The following is a 19,377-nucleotide window of genomic DNA, read 5'->3' as shown; positions in this document are numbered from 1 at the left end:
GGACAGGCAGGAGAGTAAGAGGGTATGGATTGTAGCCTTATTGTCATAATCTAACAATATACATGTTCATTATGTTATAATTAACACAAGTGTAGTCATGTTAATGACTATTCATGTTAGCAAGCATCTTATAAGGGCCTTATTACCTATTAACTTACACTTATTACAGGCACCATAATATAAAATGTTACCTACAGGTTACCATGTTAGGGCCATAGATGTTTGTTCTTTCTGGTGAGCTTGATATTGAATAGCAGAGCAATTTAAATGAAACATGAGGAAAAAAGAGTGAGAATGAAGCCCAGTGTTAATATTAGTCACACGTATGGGCTGAGCTGATCATTCTAAGCATGTTATATAATGGAAATCAAAGGGATGGCAACTGTTGCAACAACAAGTAGGCACCATAATGGAGGTTCAGTAGAGAAGGAGAATGTTTGTCTAAATGTCTTTGGTAAAGAGAGTTAGACAATACAGTTCTTCCTGATGGTTGCTGTCAGTCAGTAATATCTTAAAGGTTCATGGTGTGGATTTATGAGGATTTATTGGCAGATCATGGCAGAAGTGGAATATAATATCCAATAACCATCTAAAAATAATAATTGTTGTGTTTGTTGTTATCTTAGAATGAGTCCCTTATCTACAGGAGGAGCAGGTCCAGGAGTTTCATGTCTATGGGGAGGAAGGGGAGAGTGAGATGAGGTGTTTGCAATGCAAGCTAGATGCCACTAAATCCTACACTCTGGTCCTTTAAGAAAATGCAAAAAGAAAAATATCACTAGTTAACAAATTTAAGGGTTAGTTCGCCAATATTGCAAAACCACATTAATCTAGCCATGCAAACAGTAGTTCAGAAACCTGCTGTTGTGAGTTCTGTCTTTATTCCTGTACAATGGAGGTGCTGAGAACAATAACAGCCACGTCTCTCTTGAGATACAATGTCCTGATTATGCAGAATTATTCAGAGAAACAACTGTCTACAGTTTTCATGAAGTATCTTCAGTTTATTGTACAGATTCCTAATAAACTGTTCACAGTAAGGTCTGTGGACTAACCAAGACATTGTCAAACTGTTTTACATATTTTGTGATTATAGGACCATTACAAAAAATAAAAAAAACCAAAAACATCTGCTTTGTAAAGACACTTCTCATTTGGGTGAAGTCATCCTTTAAAGTTTGCAGTGTGCTGTTGTGGTTTTAGCTTTAGCTTCCAACATTAATACACTTATTTGTGCCTTGACAGGGTCAATTTATCTCCTCACACTGGTACCAGGAAACAAGGGATAAATAGGATATTGTTTCAACAAAGATGCTACTTTTCAGCACAGTATCATAACAGTTTGTGAAATAATCACACAAATAATAAAATAGTGGCTAGTGCCCATTGAAAACATACTTGAGTCACATTTTGTAATCTTGGCAGCGCAGAGATCAGCTCACTCTGCTCTGGTTGAATCCCACAGACTCTCCCATTACTTCACATATTAGCCGAATAAGCAAAATACAGAGACTCCAACTTTTTCTGCAGTGTTTGTGTGGGTAAACTGTACAATTACTGCCACTAGACAACTTCACTACTAGACTACATATTGCACAGACAGTTTGGCTACTATAGACAGACCCATTAAGTGTGTCACGAATGCTGTCATTGTGCAAGTGTGATGCTGCCATGAGCAAAAAAAAAAAAAAAAAAAAAAGAAGAAAATTTGTGTCCATGTACACAAATCTAATGGATTAAATTTTGTAACTATTTCACAAACTGCCATAAAACTATGCTGAACTTTCTTAGATATGATGTGTGGACATAAGCTAAAACTGTGAATCCCATGATCAAAAAGTCATTATCTGTTCTAAAGCTGAGGACCTCCAACATGGCTGCCAGATACATATGGCCAGTAGATTGTTGGCTGTAAAGAACATGTGCTAGAACATGTGCTGTACTGAAAAAGGAGTAGGGAACACTGATCTGATCTGAGAACACAACAGTGACAGAGTGAGAGAAGGTGGAGCTCACTTCTTAATCCTTCCTTCATACTTCTTCCACAAACAGCAGAGAGTGAATGTGTGTGTGTGTGTGTGCGTGTGTGTGTGTGTGCACAGTGGCCATGCACTTCTTCAGGTGGGATGTGTGTGAGTGTGTCCAGTCTGCCCTTCTTTCACTGTGTTTCTTGTAATTGAGTATCAGGATCCACTCCATTTGCAGTTCAACAACCTGCGGTGAAATAAAGTGAGAGGCATTAGCTACGACTCCCAACTCAATCTGACGTTTAATGTTTTTGCATTACAGGAGTGCAAGTGTGTTTGTGTACAAAAGAGGAGAGAAGAAAGGAGGGAAGTGAAAGCCAGAGTGAGAGAGAGCAGGTGTTGGAGTGGTTAATGGCTGACGGCATGAATAGAGAGCACTGTCCATTCCTGATTAAGGGAATGAACTTCTCCTTTGTCTCGCCGGTCAACAATGAACACCCAGCAGCACTCAAACACCATCCATCAGGCGTTCTTCACAGACGGCTAAACATTTAATGAATCTATTACAAACTTCCTTCTCCCTACTGCCAGGCAATTTAGAGCCACTGACAGTGACTTAACCCTCTGGAAATATGGGACCATCTGTTGTGTCCGCCTGCACATTCAAATCAACAAAAGACACAGGGGCAGTTTTCACACAGTGCTAATGCTGTGCACTGTGCAGGTAAATGGAGACAATCTAGGAAAAATAAAAAACCCTTTGCTCTTTCTCCTCCGGTCACCTCTTTGTGAATCTTCCTCATACTGATAAAAATCTCCTGCTTGATATACCAAAAGAAAAAAAAAAAGTAATGAATTTTTTAAGATCATATTATTATCAAGATCAAGCAAGACCTTGAAACGACTTAATTTTTTTTTAATCTAAAAAATAAATTTGCAAATAAAGTCAATTTAAAGCTACTACAAGGGATTTTTAACTGATTATGAAACAGTCTTAATTTATTACTGGTGCCTCTATTTTAATTTTGATGTTATACTTTGTGACTATGTGGCCTCCAAAATCGGCACGATATGAAGGTCTCGTGTAGTAGCATTATCGGGTCAGAAACAGGCTCAAATCATACAGTATGTGTGCAGCTTAAAGGGTTCAAGTTTTCAACATGTGGATGAGCAACTGCATTAAAATAATTCAGGTTCACTGAAGAAAAGCCAGAGGTCAGCTATGAATGCCATCATGCATTGCCCCAAGAAAGCGGGAAATACCATTGGTTTGGCTAGTTTAGCCAGACTATCTTTGGTTTAACTACATAGCTCCAAGTCAGCTTCGTTCAAACATGTTCAATTACCTTAGCAACTATGGTGCAGTGTTTTCAAATTCAAAGTGGGTGAAAACAGTGGGGGGAATATTCCAGAACCTGCATCTCCCTCCAACTTCAATTATCAAACCAGTCATGGAGGATGGCTGCCCCCCATTGAGTCTGGTTCCACTCAAGGTTTCTACCTGTTAAAAGAAAGTTCTTCCTCACCACTGTTGCCTTAGTGCTCGCTCTTGGTGGGAAGTATTAGGTCTCTAAAAATAATATAATAAAGAGCATTGTTTAGACCCAGAGATAACTTCTGTTTTCATGCTGTATACATACAAGTGAATTTAACTGAATTATATAAACAGAGTAAATCAAACAAGATCATCGTTTGTTGCCCCTTAAAAGAAAAAGAGAAGATCTATGATAACATTAATCACTCATTATTGATAACTGGAACAAAACCTTATTTTGAGGGGATTTTGATTTTTACTAGGGATGGGAATCAAAAACCGGTTCTTGTTGAGAACCGGTTCCCAGTGTTTCAATTCCTTGGAATCATTTGCCAATTTTGCAAACGATTCCCTTATCAATTCCAGTGGGCGCGAATGACATCATTCACCAGTGCAGCCAGCAGGAAACATGGCGCCCAAGCGGCACAAACGCTCGAAAGTTTGGTTACATTTCACGAGAAAGGAAGACAACAGGGCAACTTGCAATACTTGCAAAGTGGATATTTCATCAAAGGAAGGAAATACTACCAATACGTAGAAACATCTGCACACACAGCACGTGATAACTTTGAATGAATGTCACGTTTTCGATCCGCTCCGGAGTAACACATAATGGGAATTACCATTAACATGCTGACTGAAATTAGCATTGTGATCATGGTAAGATTTTCTAAACAAACTTCAGTCATATTTCACTTCATATGATAAACATAAAAGGACACGTGTGGTCATACTTTCAGTCATATATTCCCTCTGTGGAAACAAACTAAGAGCTGCTGACTTAAACTAAGTCTGTTACTCTGGCTTCAACACTCAACACTGATCAGCTACAGCAGCCTCAAAGGGTCAAAAATGGCTTTAAATACAAGGTGGAGACATTTGAGAGGCAGTATACATGTATTTTTATTTTTCTATTTTTTTTATTTTTTTTTTAGGATTTTCTTATGGCACTAACTTGATGAGCAGGAACATCTTAATGTAGCAGTTTACTTCAAAAGGTACATGTTTTGTTCATTCTCTTGTACATTTTATTTAGCACTTTTAAAAGCAGTCAAGTTCAGGGTTTTAAAATTGTCAGTATTCAGTTTCATATATGAATGATTGTATCTTAATGGCTCATATTTGTGCTATGCTTCTATGGGATGTATAATTAAGCTGCATTATTGCTAAGAGGTAAATACAATACTTTCTAAAAGTAAACTGCTACATTTAGCTGTTCAAATTAGTGCCATAAGAAACTCCTAATTATATATACATATATATATATATATATATATACATATGTGTGTGTGTGTGTGTGTGTGTGTGTGTGTGTGTGTGTGTGTATGTATATATGTATATAACTAGGATTACAAACATATAAATACTCAGTATTCAGACCATCATTCCTCCACTAAAGCACAGGTCAAGAACTCTTCTGCTAATAGTAACAATATTAATATAAACTGACAGAAATATGAGTCAGTTCATTCAGACAACTCAAATGAGGAATTTAACTGAGAATAAATGCAAATACATCTTTTTGTTGTCAAGGCTGCTTCAGAATATTCCCCATGTCTTGTAATTTAAAACCAGACAAAGAGACATCAAGTAGAGCTTAATACATTCCTAACATGGAACCATGAAGGAACAGAGGACACAGGTGGATGCTGGGACGTCAACAATACCCTGTCATTTTCTGACATGTATAGGTGATGGCATTGACCAAAGTTATTTCAGAAAGTGTGAATAAATGTAATGAAGGTTTATTTGCCATCAGAGCTCTATCAGTACAGTCTGTATTCACCACGGGGTCAGACGCTTACGACAGTATGGAGCAGCCACCATACGACCCGGGCCCAGGGGTCATGATCCACACTTGAAAATCAGTGGCTTCAATGAAAAGTCATCAGAGTACTCAAAGCATGTGAATTATTGAGATTTAATTTGACGGCTGATTCCTTTCTGACTAATCCCAAGTCATACTGATAACCTTAGCCCTGTGTCTTTGATTGAAAGCTTGAAAAGCAGGGACAGACCTGTTCTCAGCTGACTGTGAACCACAAAGTGACCGGCTCAAATCCGGCATCACTCTCTCGCCCTCATTTCCTATCATCTCTCCTCTGTTGCTGTAAAAGGAAAAAATCCCAGAAAATTAGGGCTGTGACAATAACCGTATTACAGCAATACCATGGTCATGTGATGCCTTCCACGGGGTGGAGCTCATTACCGCCATCACCGCAAATTTTATTTTGAAATTCATGTTGAGATCACTGCATTGATCTGTTAATACATCTATGGATCAGCACTGTCACACACAAGTCAGGAACACAACCTCTGATTGGTCGACAGACTCAACCCAAGGCATCTTGGGATTGCCTATGGGCAGCTAACAACATGCGAACAGCAACAACAACTATTTTCGAATTAGAAAAATGGATTAAAAAAAACTATGGAGGACATTCAGTGTTGGAGTTATCATGGATTTATTTTACCGCGTCTCCAAGAAGATGTAGCACGTCAAGCCTGGATTGCAAAGCTTCTGAAAGCTGCTTACCGTTAGCCTTTCCTGCTAAGCTTACTTCAGGGTGTCACTGATTCAGCAGTTGGGAGACAACAGACAAGATTTTTCTTGGTTCTGAGAAGCTGCAGCGTTTATCAACTGACACACTGTAACCTGAACTGCACATTTACTGACAACATAGTGTTATGTTCAAGACTCTGCTCCACTGTGAGCAGTATCTTCATTCGCCTGCTGCTCACTCTCCCTCACTTCCAAACTGCACACACTCAGACATTGTCCTATTCCTGAAAGGAGCTACACCACACAAATGACAGTATGTGTCAATAAAGTCCAATAATACTGCCATCCTGCAATAATATGTTACTTTGTGACTGCGGTAAGGAAAAATCCATACCGTCACAGCACTACTTCCAAGCAAACTCTGGTGTGGTTCTACTACTAAACTACTAAATCCATCCCCTATAGTCCTGTTAATGAACAGTAGACATGGTATTAGACAATCAGAGATGTTGCTGCCCACCAATTGATTGGTGTCTTGTAACTGAAAGACAAGTCAAGTGTCTATAAAATGGTGGATAAACAAGTAGTTTTTGACAGACTCTTCATAATAAAAGTCTCCCTGTTCTTTTGTTCATTAAAAGTTTTTTATCAAAGGTAACTTAACACAACTCTAAACAGTACAATAAACAGTAAAATAAAGCTTGTATCTCAGCAAGTAGTACAGCTCGTCTCCACCTGAGTGGTGGATTCAAAGAAGAAATGAAAAGCGTGGTGCTCACAGACGGGTTCATTTTGAATGTTCGTGCTCTGGAATCCACACAGCAAGAGGCTGATACTAGGATTATACTTCACACCCTCTATGGTGTGCAGAAAGAAGACATGCCAATGACACCAACACCATTACCATGTGCCTGCACTACAGTGGTGCAACCCACCTCTATGACCTACCAGAGCTGTGGATGAGAACAGCCAGATAGGTATACCTGAATATCCATGAAATGATTGTGACACAGGGACCTTCACAGCATCATGCCGTGTCCTTCGTACAGTCTGAGAGGTACAGATATCACTAGTTACCCACATGTCACTAGCAAGAAGACAACAGGGTTCAACAGCAGCATGAGCCTGAATATATCAGGTGACACAAACGGACATAAAGCCTCACCATGGCTGTGTAAATAACCACAGCTGATCACAGCAGAGTCCTTAATGGTCTGGCTTTGCAAACCTTGCCCTGTCCACACCTGCAAAACTGAGATCCAGAACCGACCAATTACCCACAATTGTCTCCAGGTCTGCACCCACCTGGAACCGTGAATATAAGCCCAGCGACCCAACCTGCACACACATACACTGATCAGGCATAACATTATGAGCACTGACAGGTGAAGTGAATAACCCTGATTATCTCTTCATCATGGCGCCTGTTAGTGGGTGGGATATAGTAGGCAAAAAGTGAACATTTTGTCCTCAAGGTTGATGTGTTAGAAGCAGGAAAAATGGACACCACCACAGACCACTGCATGTATCAGTATCTATCAAAAGTGGTCCAAGGAAGGAACAGTGGTGAACCAGTGACAGGGTCATGGGCGGCTAAGGCTCATTGATGCACGTGGGGAGTGAAGGTTGGCCTGTGTGGTCTGATCCAACAGACAAGCTACTGTTGCTTAAACTGAAGAAGTTAATGCTGGTTCTGATAGAAAGGTGTCAGAATACACAGTGCATCACAGTTTGTTGTGTATGGGGCTGCATAGCTGCAGACCAGTCAGGGTGTCCATGCTGTCCCCTGTGCACCACAGAAAGCACCAACAATGGACACGTGAGCATCAGAACTGGACCACGGAGCAATGGAAGAAGGAGGTGTGTGATGAATCATGTTTTCTTTTACGTCACGTGGATGGCCAGGTATGTGTGCTTCGCTTACCTGGGGAACACATGGCACCAGGATGCACTATGGGAAGAAGGAGAGCTGGCGGAGGCAGTGTGATGTTTTGGGCAATATTCTGCTGGGAAACCTTGGGTCCTGCCATCCATGTGGATGTTACTTTGACATGTACCACCTACCTAAGCATTGTTGCAGACCATGTACACTCTTTCATGGAAACAGTATTCCCTGATGGCTGTGGCCTCTTTCAGAAGGATAATGCACCGTGACACAAAGCAAAACTGGTTCAGGAATGATTTGAGGAGCACAACAATGACAACGACAAGTCTGATCCATGGAGGCCCCACCTCACAACTTACAGGACTTAAAGGATCTGCTGCTAACATCTTGGTGTCAGATACCACAGCACACCTTCAGGGGTCTAGTGGAGTCCATGTCTTGATGGGTCAGAGCTGTTTTGGCAGCAAAAGGGGTCCAACACAATATTAGGCAGGTGTTCATAATGTTATGCCTGATTGGTGCACACTTGTCACTCACGTGTTTTCAACTAGCACAGCTCCTGCAGCTGTTGATGTGTTTCCATAGTGACGACGAGCCTTGCTAGCAGCTATGAAAAGCTAAAACTCTAAAATATTGTACAAGCAGCAAAGTCATTAATGACGTTATTCTCACAGTCTCTGAGCTCACCAAAATTATCCGACTTTTTGCCAGTATCCGCCATTGACGATGTGTTGTCCACAGTTTGGTATCATCTGCTGGCTACTTTTCCCTTTAAGTCATCAGTTTCAGCTGCAAGAAACCCTTCATCATGGTCAAATTTAACAGTGACGTTCTCTGTGCCCACACCCATGAAATCATATAAATTTATTTTTGCATGTTTGTATGGGTCACTGGGTGACTCTAGACCACAGGGTTGATCAGTGGGGAGAGCAGGTTGTTCACTAATAAGAAAGTCAGTGGCTCAATACCCAGTTCCTCCAGTCTACATGTCAAAGTGTCCTTGGGTTAAGACAAGATACTGAACCCTGAATGTGAATGGTTGAATGTTGACATGTAGCGTAAAAGCACTTTGATGTCTAGACTATAAAAATGTTATACAAATGCAGTCCATTAACAGTCACTTTGACGATTCTGATCTGGGCAAACTGAGAGCATACAAGTTCCTGAACAACAGACCAACCCTCTTAAGGTACTATCCCCTACAGAGAATGCATTTCTCCTGCACCTGAAAGGGGCTGCTCTGGCAACCATCACTGACAAGAATGCACACATCGCCAAGCCAGAAATTCTTTTATTCGCAGAATTTGGATGGCCTCTGGATGATGATGACGATGATGGTGATGGATGACTTAAATGCTGTTGGAAATGCATTTCCAGTGCAAGACAATCATATATGGATGTGTCAAAGGCTGCCAGAAGAACTGTTCTGGTGCAAAGAGGTGAGGAGTTCCATGTTACATAGGGTGCTGTTGCCAGGGAAATGTGTCTTTAATTATTATTCTTATTTTTTTTTTTTAACAGTCACTAATCATGTTAGGGATTACATCCAAATTTTGTTAGTTTGCAAAATACTGCTGGAGTTTCACAGGAAGTGTTGCAGAATCTCCCACACAAGGGAAGTGAATGGTGACCAGTTTTCAAAATTAAAAAACAAATGGAAAGAAACTATTAAATACGTCAATACTGCTTGTCTGGCATAACCTAAGTCTCCTAAAGTCCCAACATGCTGTTTGCACACTGTCACACTATACACACCCAGTTCAGACAGTGTGCATGTGAATGTGACTCCAAGCTAAGGATCTACAGATTCAAGCTAAAAACATGGTATAAATAATATTTTTTTAGTCAGCTTGACATACTGGGGATTTAGGAGACTTTGATTACACCAGACTAGCAGTATGGAGGCATTTTATGTTTTAATTCTGTTGTTTTTTTACATTTGAAAACTGGTCACCATTCACTTCTATTGTTTGGGAGATTCTGCAGCACTGTTTTCCTGTGAAACTCCAGCAGTGTTTTGTGGACTAAAAAACTAAACCTGACCTTCAGTCAGCATGAAGGTGAGTAGATAATGACTGAATTTTCATCTTGGGGTGAACTATTCTTGCAACAAAGAATAATAAAATGTTTTACTACTTGTTTGTTGAATATTTGTTTAGCATAGGCTGAGTGAATACTTCAAGTTCAACTAAATCATTATGAGAGTAGGTATTTTTATGAAGTGTCACATATAGTCTGTAGATAATCAAATGATTCAAGAACATTATGAAGTGATGTCAGAGTTGTACCTGATGGTTTGAACCCGGTCAGCTGCACCACCTGTTTCATTAGAGAGGACACACACACACACACACACACACACACACACACACACACACACACACACACACACACACACACACACACACAGGCATTACCCAGTCAGATTTAAACAGTGTGATACACAACAGTGCAGTGATAATTCATACATGTATGTTACTTACTTGGTTTCCTGATGCAGATTTTAAAGAGAAACTCACAAAGCTCTCCTTTCTGAAGCTCTCTGAAAGACAACAACAACACACCCGTTTGTATTTAAAGTTTGCATTGCTCTTTCAGGACCAACACATTTGTTTGCAAGGCCAAAATGTACAAGCAACACAAAGCACAACACAAAGAGAGCTTTATGAAATACACAGAGGAACAAAAATGCAGCAATATGAACATGACAATAGAACATTTGGAGAATTCAGTCAGTATAAAACATGTTGGTTCTTTATGTTCTATATGCAAAGCCCCTTTATTTGCACTTTTGTTTCTAAAGAATTGTCATTTAGTCACGTCCTTGTGTCTCCGGGACGGATTGCCACTGATGAGATAAACCGAGACACGACATGAGGTGAAACGGCATCATCTGCAATCTGATGTCCTGTCACCCATCGTTGACTTATTTCAGTCACAAAGTGCAGTGAAGGTGCAGAAGAGAGTCTCATTCATTGAGACAGATTTATTCTTAAGTGGTGCATATGAGGGATTTAAGAGAACTTGTGGCAATCACCAATTTTCTTGTATTTTCAATTTTCTTTCAAAAATGAAGATACAAGGTCCAGACCTTAGCAGTCGTAACAGTCAGTCTGCTGGTATCTAAACAAAAGTTTTTATTTCATCACTGTGAAGTCCTTTTGAGTTTGAAAAATAAATTACACTTCATAATTATGTTGACATGATCCTGTTTGACTGCATTTCAAATCACAATATTATTGTAAAATGACACATAAAGCTGTCAGGTGTATTGGCTGTATATGTTCACATGCAGGTTCATAAAGTCTCCGTCCACTGAAACATCCTCACTTATTCTGTCCTCTGTCTCTGTGATGGAAACTTCCCCTGACCCCCTCCTCCCCCTGCAGTCATCGATCGCTTTGCTGTGGCAAAACATTATTTTTTCCTTTGAAGCCATTTTCATATTGAGACATTTCTTCTATATTTCAGTGACAATCTGACCCTCAGGTAAGACGGCATTAACAGCACTCACCCTTTTGTTTTGTTTTTTTACAAAAGAAAAGGTTTATTACCCAGGAAAGGGTTAAAGGTAGCTCATATTAACATATGCTTGCTGTTAATAGATATTAAATATGTTTTAACAATATCAGAGACTCATCTTGATCCCATAGTTGAAGATTCTGCATTGAATATAGATGGATATGATAGAGGGGATAGAAATGTATATGGGGGCGGGGTGGCTATCAGTTCATGTGCCTCATCTGTCGCCCCTAATGATAGGATGTGGTTACAGGTCACCCAGTGCAAATTTATCTCAATAAATTGTGTGACATGTTGGACTTGGTGTGTGATCATGACAATGAAATATTCTTCCTTGGGGACCTGAATATTGACTGGAACTCACTGGATTGTCCACTTAAGAAAAAGCTTCTCACTGTAGCAACTGCATGTGGTCTAACACAAGTAGAAACTAAGCTAACTCGAGTGCGTATAAAAAGTGATGAACCTAGAACATCTACCTGTATAGATCATATCTGTTCTAACTCAGTGGAACTGTGTTCTAAAGCTATATTGATACCAAAAGTTCATAGTGATCATTACTTAGTGGCGATCGTGAGAGTGTGTTGATAAAAGAGGATCCAGATGAAGCACTCAAAACTTTTAGTGACCTATTTGTGACAATAATTGATAAACATGCACCTGTGAAAAAGAGAACTATTAGAAATGTTAGATCCCCTGGATTGGTGAGGAATTCTGGGATTGTATGACACACAGAGATCAAGCAAAGGAAGTAGCAAACAAGTCTGGCTACATTTCAGACTGACAAATTTACAAATGAAGAAATTATGTAACTAGGTTAAATAAAAGGAAGAAAAAGGTGTATTACAAAAATGTGATTAATAATATAAAATATGATAATAAAAAACTGTGGAATACTGTTAATGATATGATGGGTAGAAGATCCAAATCCACTCCATAATTTCTAGAAACTTTGAAGTTGATATTGCTAATTATTTGAAACATAATTTTAATAGCAAAGTAAATAAATTAAGGAATGCAATGGACCAAACCGAAAATGGGCAATCGTATGACTTGATAAAAGATAAAATTATGAGAGACAAAAATTGTTGATTTGAATTTCCCAAACTTACTATAAGTTATGTGGAAAAGTTGTGAACTGGATGTAAAGACAAACCATTTGGGGTTGATAATTTGAATGGAAAATTAATCAAAAAATAACAGCACACTTGGTTGTGTTAATTTGAGCGTGGAAAAATTTATTCATCCCCAAGCTTGGAAAATTGAAGATAATTCCATTGTCCAAAAATGTAAGTGTGCCATTTTCTGGCCCTAATTGCCATCTAATTAGCCTGTTACCTGCTTTGAGTAAGATCATGGAAAGAATAGTTTATGAAAAAATACAATGCTATTTTTCATTCAATGACTTGAATACAGATTTCCAACATGCATATAAAAAGGGACATTCTATGGTCCGACTGCAGTATTTATGGTTAGAAAATGATAGAAAACAGACATTTTTCTTTAATGGAAGTTTTTCTGATATCAAATTAAGTAGTTGTGGAGTTCCCCAAGGAAGCTGTCTGGGTCCATTATTCAGGAGATCAAACTTTTAGGGGTAACATTAGACAACAAATTATCTTGGTGAATGCATATTGATAAAGCAGTGAGTAAGATGGGGGAAGGTCTTTCAGTTATAAGGAGATGCCAAATTTTTTTGGCACAGAATATCATAGGACAGATGTTAATGCATTAGTTTTATCACAACTGGACTACTGCTGTGTGGTTTGGTCCCATACTTCCATAACCCAAATAATAATTCAGACAGAACCAGTGTAAACACAATGCATAACTGTTTATCTTGGCTAAAGATAGATGGTACATTTACTTTGTCTTTGCTCAACTTTATCAGAAATATTTTAGCTACAAAATCACCAGGGGTATTATGTAAACAAGTACACCTGAGCTCAGATGTACATGATTATCGCACCAGATTTACATTAGCCAAAATCAAGACTAGTATGTTGAAGAACAGTGTAATGTACAGAGCAGTGGTTACATGGAGCTCTCTGCAGGAGCCTGTCATCCAGGAGAACAGTAAAGATCACTTGAAAACAGCTCTCCTACTCACCTACTCACCTACTGATTATTTAGTTGACAAACAGACATGTTAAAGGATATTTTTGTTGTGTGTCACTATAATGAAATGATGCTGTAGAATAATGGAAGCACTATCAAACCTTTTTATAGAGTTTTTGAGCATCTGGAGGCTTTCCTGTCAGCCCACTGATGACCTGAGCTATTGACTTTGAGTATAATTGGCCAAATTAATTTATATATGACCCACTGGTATCCTGTATCTATGTGTATGGTCCTGTTTTGTGTTGTTTTTATTGATGTTGTTGTGGTGGTGGATGGGGTTTGGTTTTTGTTTGTTTGTTTGTTTGTTTTGTCTTTTTTGTTTTTGTGTGTATGTACTGTAATGTATATAGTGTTGTGTTTGGAGTGGACCCCAGGAAGAATAGCTGTTGCTACGGCTGCAGCTAATGGGAATCCTAATGAATGAAATGAAGTGAAAATCCACTGCTGAGGTTGTTAAAATGACAGATTTTCCTTCATGGATCTCTGAAAGCAGAACGTCAAACTCCAAACTTGTAGAGTTTCTCTTTTTACTCTTTGATGCTGCATCCATAAATGAACACTTCCTGACATATGGGACAGGAAGCACAGCCTTATATGGTATTATACCAACACTAATTCTAATTTAAATTTATGAAGCATATGTAATTTAAGAAATGGAGAAATGAATATTTTTTTAATTTCTAAGCGCTGCTAAGCTTTGGGTCAGAAAGCACCTTTGTCCCAGACTAGAATTCACAACTTCAAACAATTTAGAAATGTGTTAAAAGCTTTCAAAAACTAAAACTAACAATACCCACAGATAACATAGGTATAGAAATGTGCTATTATAATAAACATTATTTTAAAATTGATTTTTAATGAAAATGTTGGCCCTTCAAAGTTGTGTCAACTCAACTCTGTAAGATTTTTACAAAACTCTGTAGCCCTTAGCCTCTAGCTAAATAAGAATTATGATTGAAAAATGTGTATTTTGATTATTAGCACTAAGAGAACTCTGAGATACTTTTTAAAAAAATAAAATGGCTTCTCACTACGACTATGCTGTGAAATGAAAAAAAATTCAACATTTTGTCAACTCTACAAGGTTACAAGGTTTAATAGCCAAGAGTTTGATTTGTTAAAATATACTTTCCAGCCGAATTGAAGTAAAAATTAAAAAACCTCTTAAAACACAGTTTTGTTCCAGTTCTCAAGAATGATTACGGACACAATGGAATCCAGAATGAGGGTGCAAACTAGACAATAGGAGGATATTTACTAAGCCTGTCACAAATTCAATTTAGAGAGGTATTTACTAAGATGACAGCTATAAATGAGCCCAGCTGCAGTTTATCTGATTTGCATAAAGTGCAGCTAATTAAGATCTGATCCCCCGACTGTTTTGCACGTTGTGAATGTCAGGAAAGTGATGGGGCTCTGAAGAAAGCGTTTTCTGGTGAACTATGCTGCAGATGCTGCAGCCAGGAGCTTCTCCAGATTTTGCAATATTTTGTTTCAGCTGAATTGCTGAAACACTTAACACCTGTGACAGAAAAAGACTCATAGGTGCTGGAAGGTTTGGATTACGAGCAGCAGACCGATCACAGACCAATCGATCAGTTCCAACCACCAGCCACACCAAACACCTCAGTTAGTTGGTCCATGTTCCAAGCTGACAGAACACAAGACCACAGCAGGAGGAGAGGAGGAGGACTCTGTGTTCACATGGATGACACTGAGGCTCCACGCTCAAACTCAGCCACCGCCGATGGATAATGTTTCCCAGACGACCATATTATCACCATTTTGTCACTGCTGTTTACATTCAGCCTGACGCTAATTCAAATAAATGCACTATAGATTATTTTCTGGGTGTATAGACGAATCCAGCAACCGCTTTGTGTTTCATGCCATCTTGCGGCGCCGCCATTGCTGCGGTGACATGTCGTGTCCGTCTGTCTCGGTGTCTGCTGGTTGGAACTAGAAGGGAACCTCAAATTTGCGAGACTCTCAGAAGATATTCCATGGTTTCAGTCAAAATGTTCTTCTTGCGGTTCCCCTCTAAACACTGTGTCTGCTGTTACTTGCTAATAGTGAGACAGGGAAGATGCCACTGCAGCAATGGCAGCTTGTTAACTTCTGGTACTTCGCAAGATTCATCTATACATATATATGTGTGTATGTATATAAATAACTAACTATATATGTTGTTTTAATTTATATTTTATCCAGCTCTATTAATTATTTATATATATGATCTCTGTGTGTGTGTAACATGAAGGAACTACAACTTCTATTTCACTGTGCAACCTGTATTGTACAATGATAAATAAATGACCTTGATACCTGGAAATGGTTGAAGAGAAGATATTTTTGGAACTGAGAGTGTGAATTTATCCTGCAAAAGGGAGGTCTGTGTGTGAGGAAATATTATACATTTTTCTTAACATGCTTCTCTCTATGTACCAACCAGTAGGAGTTTTCAGTGACAGGGACAATATATGCAGGGACCCTGTCTTGTCCAGTCAGGTCCAGGTCCCGCTGGGTTCAGGCACAGATCTCAAGCTGTAGTTTTTCTGCAGTACAATCAACTGGAACTACTTTCTTTTCTTCGCTCACAACGAGATCTGTGGATGATCTTGAGTAACTGGGTCATGATTTTTGAAAAGAGATGTGGGTTTTGAATTTTTCAAATATATATTTTTTGGTGCTTTAAGCTCCACAAGCTGAGTGTCATCTAGCTCCATTACACTGTAGAGAAGACAGACATCTTCACAGCTGATATCTCCAAAACTCTGCAGCTCACACCAACAAAAAATCTGTATGGATAAATAGAACTACAGGCCATTTATCCATCCACAGATAAATGTCCTGTCCCTTTAAGAACTGTAACTTCAACTGTATATTTGTGTAAAGACCATGTCACATACAGCACACACACACATACACACACACACACACACCAGCCCGAGGTTATGCAGCATACCGTTCTTGATGACCAGGGACGTGGAGGTGGAGCTGGGGGGTCCAGAGGTTTCACTGGTCTCAGGGCTGGAGGGGGTCGGAGGACTGCGGCCCCAGGAGGTGATTGGAGCCCTCTGGGAGGGCAGGAAGCTGGTTGGCTGGGAACAGTTCTGAAAATACACCACAAACCAATCAGAAATGATGCACAGCAATGATTTTATAAAAACAAAATCTAATATGTGTACTACTATACTAAAAACTGCCCACACAAAAGCAAAGTCAGTAAAATAAACATTTTATTTTGTGTAGCGTACTGAGGGAGCCGATCATTGCTGTGTGCTTTTTACTCACTAACCGTGAAAGATAAGGCCTTCCTCTTTTCTTTGATCCTCTTTATGGCATTCCTCACCTAAATGAGAAGCGGTGTTTACACCCACTGGTTTGTCCAAAAGGCTGGCAGCCTCACATACCATACAAAGATACATTCTGAGATTCTGCAGATTCAGTGGTGACAGGCAGACGCACTGACAATGGACTGAATGCCTCCTTACCTCACTGTTGTAAACAGCATACACAAAGAAGATATACAGGCCCTGTAGAGAGGAGACAGACACATTAGGAAGAGCCTGTGAAAGGTGGAAAGTGGAGAAAAATAAACTCCATTCAGACAGCTTTTATTGACAATATCTTCATCAAGTCCATTTAGTGCTCCATTCTGTCATCTCTGTCAAACTCAAACTGCTTTCTTCTTATTAACCAACAAAGAGTGAAACATGTATTGCAAAATACCTTTTCATGCTCTCCATCTGTGTGGGTTTTTACTCCCTTTTGGCACGAGCTTCAGTTGGATTTAGCAGTGTGTGACTGAACTGAATCCAAATTGGGTTACCAGAAATTCAATCTGGTTAAAGTGTTTTCTCTAAGATTGCAGTTTGTCCACCTCCAGATATGTTTTATGTTTATGGCTGTGCATCACTGCAAATGATATGTATAGCGCCACCTTCTTGATTAACAGGATTGGTTCCTTAGGTTTATGACATCTTATATCCAGCCTGACTGAAGTTTCAAAGCTGCTTATTACTTACAGCATATTTCGATCTTGATGTGTCTTGTAAAACATAACACACATCACAATGACGTATTACCAAGGATAAAAATGTGACTTTCATTAAAGGGGGGTGTTTAACCTCCTGTATGTCAAGTGATGCACTGAAGAAGTTGGGATGCTACAAAAAAATATATTCTCATCAGCAGGCAGAATTGTATCTAAATGTGAAGGCGGTGTGAAAAGCCTGCCATCAGAGAAATGAAAGAGACACAATGACCTTTTAAAATGATGTACACAGTGCACATTTTCAGAAAGTCTCTATAGAAGGCATTCATAGTGTTGCACTCTGTTGTAAGAATAAAAAGTGGCAGGAATAGTTGTTTAGCAAATTTCAAAAAGACAGTTCGAGAGGGAAGTTACTTTCTCAGTGGGTGTAATTGTCAGTTTGTTGCTTTCAGAAAGTTACAGAAAGTTAGTTGTCTTGGGGTTCAGAGGCTGTTGGACCATCTGACCAGCACTTATGTTAGAGTATATGGACACCTTTTGTTGACATTTTTATTGAAGATTGTGTAAAGTAACTACACGTGTGTGCTCTCAGTGTGTCACTCTGGGGCAAGGTGGTGTTATATGTTCTGAGCCATGTTTCAGGTCCGCCAAAAAAATCCTGAACACAGAAATGGTGAACAACAGTTTAATGGTCTGCACCACATCTTTAATGGTCTCTGTAGGATAAGTTACCTTTTAAGATGGCACAAGCTGTCCAGGTGATTGCATTATTGTGTGTTGTATTATTACCTCCAGGTTATGTTTTCTGTGACATCAGCAGAAAAACTACCAGCCTAATTTTCATGAAACTTGGTGGAGAGGTGGAGCATGGGCCAAGGAAGAACCGTTAAATTTTGGACAAATTGTTTTTCACATTCCTTTGCATTGCAAGAGGGCATTTGGCTGTGGCAGAGATCTGTGCTTTCTGAGTGCCCTTCTAGTCCTCTAGAAATTAAAAAGTGTAATTATTAACTTGACAGGACAGAGAAAACCCTTCAGAGGAAACAGAATTAAACATCTGAAATAATATTTTTGACAGCTCTGATCGTGCTCAGGAGTTATCAGGAGGTTTTAGTCTAAACAATTTCACTGTATGAACCTTGACAGTGACCTGTACAGAACAGTGATTGACTGCTGCAGGAATCAGTCCGAAAACACAGAATTCTATGGGTTTTTTGAATGGGTGCTGGAAATAAGGTCTGTGGTTAACACAAGCTGAAGAGATTGTCAGGTTTTGTTTAATGACATAAAATGAAGCTTTTACATGTATTAAAAGTGTAATCACGCTGAACACGAGGTGGTTATGTGAAGTCATGTAACTGTGGTGTGGGTAACCTAACTTTCTATTTCTTATGCTTCAAAAATCCTAAAAGTGCTGTTCCTTTATCTTGCTGAACAAAGGTTTGTTTGCCACAGGGCTTATTTTCTGTACTAATCCAAAATTCAAGGAAACAGAGCGATGCTAACTTCGAGGTTGGCTTACAAAAATATGTCATCAACGTAACATCAGATTTTGACTGATCCCTTCAAGACATTTAAATAATCAATGCCGTTATGCTGGAAATATTATATTTTAATTATATTTGTTATATTCAAGAATGAATTAATGAGGGATATGGCGGATCACCATATCGTCATATTGCAGTTTTCGGTGTTTTTACTGGTCTCTGCTGAGGGGCAGTTACTTTATCTTAGTGTGTAGATCAGCTCAGATCACATTACTGAAAGGCTGGGTGTTGTGCTGCCACAGAATAAAAAATCCCTGATTATTCCTGAATTCTTCACAGCAGCTCCATGAAAAGCTAATGT

The 19,377-nt window shown here is 39.1% G+C and overlaps 1 protein-coding gene across 1 annotated transcript in view; it reads right to left on the bottom strand.

The window, feature by feature from the left end:
* Positions 1 to 19,377, bottom strand: part of adgrd2 (adhesion G protein-coupled receptor D2) — a 68,754-nt gene continuing 49,377 nt past the window's right edge. Inside the window, exons 20-25 of the mRNA XM_084729305.1 lie at positions 17,027 to 17,068; positions 16,831 to 16,884; positions 16,498 to 16,645; positions 10,373 to 10,431; positions 10,178 to 10,208; positions 1 to 2,214 (exon numbers count right to left, since the gene is read on the bottom strand). Of these exons, the coding sequence (XP_084585431.1) occupies positions 2,207 to 2,214; positions 10,178 to 10,208; positions 10,373 to 10,431; positions 16,498 to 16,645; positions 16,831 to 16,884; positions 17,027 to 17,068 (342 nt within the window). The 3' untranslated portion in view covers positions 1 to 2,206. The remainder of the gene's footprint in view (positions 2,215 to 10,177; positions 10,209 to 10,372; positions 10,432 to 16,497; positions 16,646 to 16,830; positions 16,885 to 17,026; positions 17,069 to 19,377) is intronic.

This window comes from Lutjanus erythropterus, chromosome 10 (genome assembly GCF_056507025.1).
Source record: "Lutjanus erythropterus isolate fLutEry1 chromosome 10, fLutEry1.hap2, whole genome shotgun sequence".
Taxonomy (NCBI): Eukaryota; Metazoa; Chordata; class Actinopteri; order Lutjaniformes; family Lutjanidae; genus Lutjanus; species Lutjanus erythropterus.
Note: the sequence above shows the minus strand (reverse complement) of the source record. Positions and strands in the feature narration are given on the sequence as shown.